Source organism: Vitis vinifera, chromosome 4 (genome assembly GCF_030704535.1).
Source record: "Vitis vinifera cultivar Pinot Noir 40024 chromosome 4, ASM3070453v1".
Lineage (NCBI taxonomy): Eukaryota > Viridiplantae > Streptophyta > Magnoliopsida > Vitales > Vitaceae > Vitis > Vitis vinifera.
Window position 1 is genome coordinate 18818273 of NC_081808.1, and position 3239 is coordinate 18821511.

General features: G+C 38.2%; 1 protein-coding gene across 1 annotated transcript; it reads left to right on the forward strand.

Moving 5' to 3' along the window:
• The first annotated feature begins 356 nt into the window (after window positions 1-356).
• Window positions 357-3239, forward strand: LOC100854038 (large ribosomal subunit protein eL38z/eL38y). Its single transcript, XM_003631833.4, has 3 exons — window positions 357-491; window positions 2349-2532; window positions 2911-3239. The coding sequence occupies exons 1-3, from the start codon at window positions 489-491 to the stop codon at window positions 2931-2933; spliced, it is 210 nt and encodes a 69-aa protein (XP_003631881.1). The 5' UTR covers window positions 357-488; the 3' UTR covers window positions 2934-3239.

Here is a 3239-nt window from a genome sequence, read left to right on the forward strand (position 1 = left end):
TGGTAATTTAAGAATTATTTTTTAAAATTACCATACTCTTATAAAAAATCCTCCAAAGTTGTAAAGATGTGTTAAAAGCTATGCAATACCGTCCATTATCAAAGGTTCATTTATTGTGTGAAGCCCATTTGTTGGAGTTCCATACGTTTATATCCAACTATGGTCAGCCTACCCAACTCTACGCTATGCCTGTCATAAGGCAAACCTGGCCCAAGTACACCCCGTCCAAGCCCATTACTAGGCAAAGTTGGACCCAACATCCCTTAAAGCCCAATTTAGAATGAATCTGCGCACAATTCGAAGCCCAAAGGCCCATCAACTGCCATAGGAATTAAGGCAAAAGATAGGGACAAACCCGGAAATTCAAGAAAATAGAATTAGGGTTAGGGTTTTACGGCCAGCTCTCTCTCTTTATATATACATAGGCTTTCCTGGCGTTTTCTTCTTCAGAAACCGCAGCTTCCAGTGGGTCGTTTCGGAACTCAAAAATGGTAATACTTTGATCTCATTTTTACGTGTTTTCCTTCTCTCCTTTCGCTTTCTCAGCAGCCCAACAGAGTGTCTCAAAGAAGGATTTTTCTTTGGTGTTTTTGTTTCGTTATAGAAACATGGTTTAAGGTTTTGGTTGTTTGATTCTGTGAATTTGGGGTGTTGATTGGGCGGTGTTTGGTTGGTAAAAAAATGTAGGAAAAGGAAAGGAACGATAACATTATATTGAGCACAGTAGATTGATTTGTTTGAGTTATTAACTGTTTTTATTTGGAAGCAAATGGAAAAATAAAGCATAATACTCGAATCACCTTTGTTTTCTGGTTTGCCAAACGAGGATTAGGATTTCTCTGCGCATATCCCGCTCAGTTTGGTTTGAATCACCTAATCCCAAACCCGGGCTAGGGTTTTTTTTTTCCCTCTGGATCTGCCATTTTCTGGTATTTTTTTCCATCTTCTATTACCGTCTTGACATGTCAACCTGGATTGCCAAGAAAAATGTGGGAAAATAAAACGAAATAAAGTGATGTTGGTTACCGTCTGTCAAAACTGGTTTTGATAATTTTTCAGAATGGAAGAGATCAAAATCATGTAAACAAGCCCTGAAAATATTTTCCTCAAAACCCTAACCTCTTGGTTTAAGTGGGTTTTGGTAGTGAACTAGATTTCTCAGAGCGCAACCAGACTTAAGTCAGGTATCCACCCTTATATTCAAAACTATGGTTGATACAGTTACATGTCTGGGAAATTAACAGGGGCCTATCGTTACAGATGTCCTAATGCTTTTCAAGCTCACATCTGCTCCATTTGGCCCCTACACATGCTAGCTTAATGCAACAATCTCGGTTTGTTGGATAGAATGGCTATCTAATTCGATGAACTTAGGATCTTAGATATAAAAGAAATTGTTGTTTTAGATAATCTTTACTGCAATGGGTACTACAACTAAAAATTATTATTATTGTGATTAGTATTATTACTGTTGTGTCTAAGTAATTGATGACTATTCATCTGAAGGCATTCAGATAAATATATGCTATTTGAGAGATGGCTACTATGGTTGGGGGTGATATTGTAATTGATTGGTTTCCTTTTGACTAGTTGATGATTGACCTGCCTGTGCTTTGTAATAAATTAATCATAGAACTCAGCTTATAATTCTGCATTTATTCTAATGTAAAAATAATGCAAATGTGTCAAGGTCGCTACAACCATCAATGGTTTTTAAAAAAGGTAATTGAATGCCTCAAAGATTACCTTTTCAATCATTATTCCCATCCAACCCTTGGGGATTTTGCACTTACAATCATGAAAACTATCACATCGTTGGCCTAGTAGATTTTTTTTTTTTTTTTTTTTGATAACCGTGGATGTCCGGGCCAGCTTACGCGCACCTCGACTAATCCCACGGGGCCCTGAAGTTAACGACCGGGTAAACCTCCAGTGGCCCTGAGGGGACTCGAGCTGGTGACCATTGGGGAGCAAACCCAAGGCCTGACCAACTGAGCTACCCCTCAGGGATCGTTGGCCTAGTAGATTTTGTTTCATTATATCCAAACAAATTAGAGCTTGCAACTCTTCATGCAGCAGATACCTGGCATATGAGATGTACAAAGGTTTCAGTTTGTGTAACCTGACTAGGGTTGTTATTAGTCACCCATAACCTTCTGTTTCTTATTGATTTTTATTTTTTTGCATCTTTGCACTCGCCCTATGGGGTTAGTCATGGACTAAACATATATGCCCATGATGGGCCCAGCTTCAGAATATTGGTTTTCTAGCTTTACAAATCTCTTATGATGTACTTCTATTACAGATTTGAAATGTACTCATGCTTTGAGTCCTATTTTCGATTGCAGCCGAAGCAGATCCATGAGATTAAGGATTTCCTTCTTACAGCAAGAAGGAAGGATGCTCGATCTGTCAAAATCAAGAGGAGCAAAGATGTAGTCAAGTTTAAGGTTAGGTGCTCCAAGTACCTTTACACACTGTGTGTGTTTGACTCAGAGAAGGCTGACAAATTGAAGCAATCTCTTCCTCCAGGTATTTTACCCCCACCTTGCCATTTTCATGGGTTAATTTTTAGTAAGTTGATACATTATATGGCCATGCTTGAGACGTGTTGCATGTGTGTCTGGTTCTTCCCTCAACACATGGACTGAACTGGACTATGTTCTTTTGGAATAGAGTTAACCGGGTTTATTTATTCATTTATGTTTTTTTTGTACCTGGTTTTTAAGTATACATGGTTCCACCTTTAATATTCTTAGAAAACCATGTTCAATCCAAACTTTTGCTTGCATATTTTTTGAAGTTAGAAATGCTTTTAAAAGGGGTTTTTCAAACAGACCCTTGGATCCTTTGCTGATATTGCGCTGTCTATGGTTGATTGCTTCATCCACATATGTTTCTGTTTTGTAGGTTTGAGTGTGCAGGACCTGTGAAGAGGGAGCTGGGTAGGACCTTTTTGTTGGCATTTGGCTATGAGAAATTAGCAAATCTACTTTCGTTTAGTTCCTTTTTGGAAATGATATTTCTTCCTTGATTGCATACTATTTGGTGTTTAGATTCTATTTGCCTTTTTGGCAGAAAAAAATCTCCAGATTCTTTTTCTCCCTTGTATGTGTAGACTTGTGATGAGTGTAGCTTCTATCTAATGTATGCATTTTTCCATCTCTTGCATCTCTGAGGATGTGTTTGGGATGGGGGAATAGGAATGGAAATGGAAGTGAATCAATATTCATGTTCAA

Bases quoted from the DNA above. Each gene is read 5' to 3' on its own strand.
- LOC100854038 (XM_003631833.4), top strand. The intron at 2,533-2,910 runs GTATTTTACCCC...TCTGTTTTGTAG, and splicing joins GAAGCAATCTCTTCCTCCAG to GTTTGAGTGTGCAGGACCTG.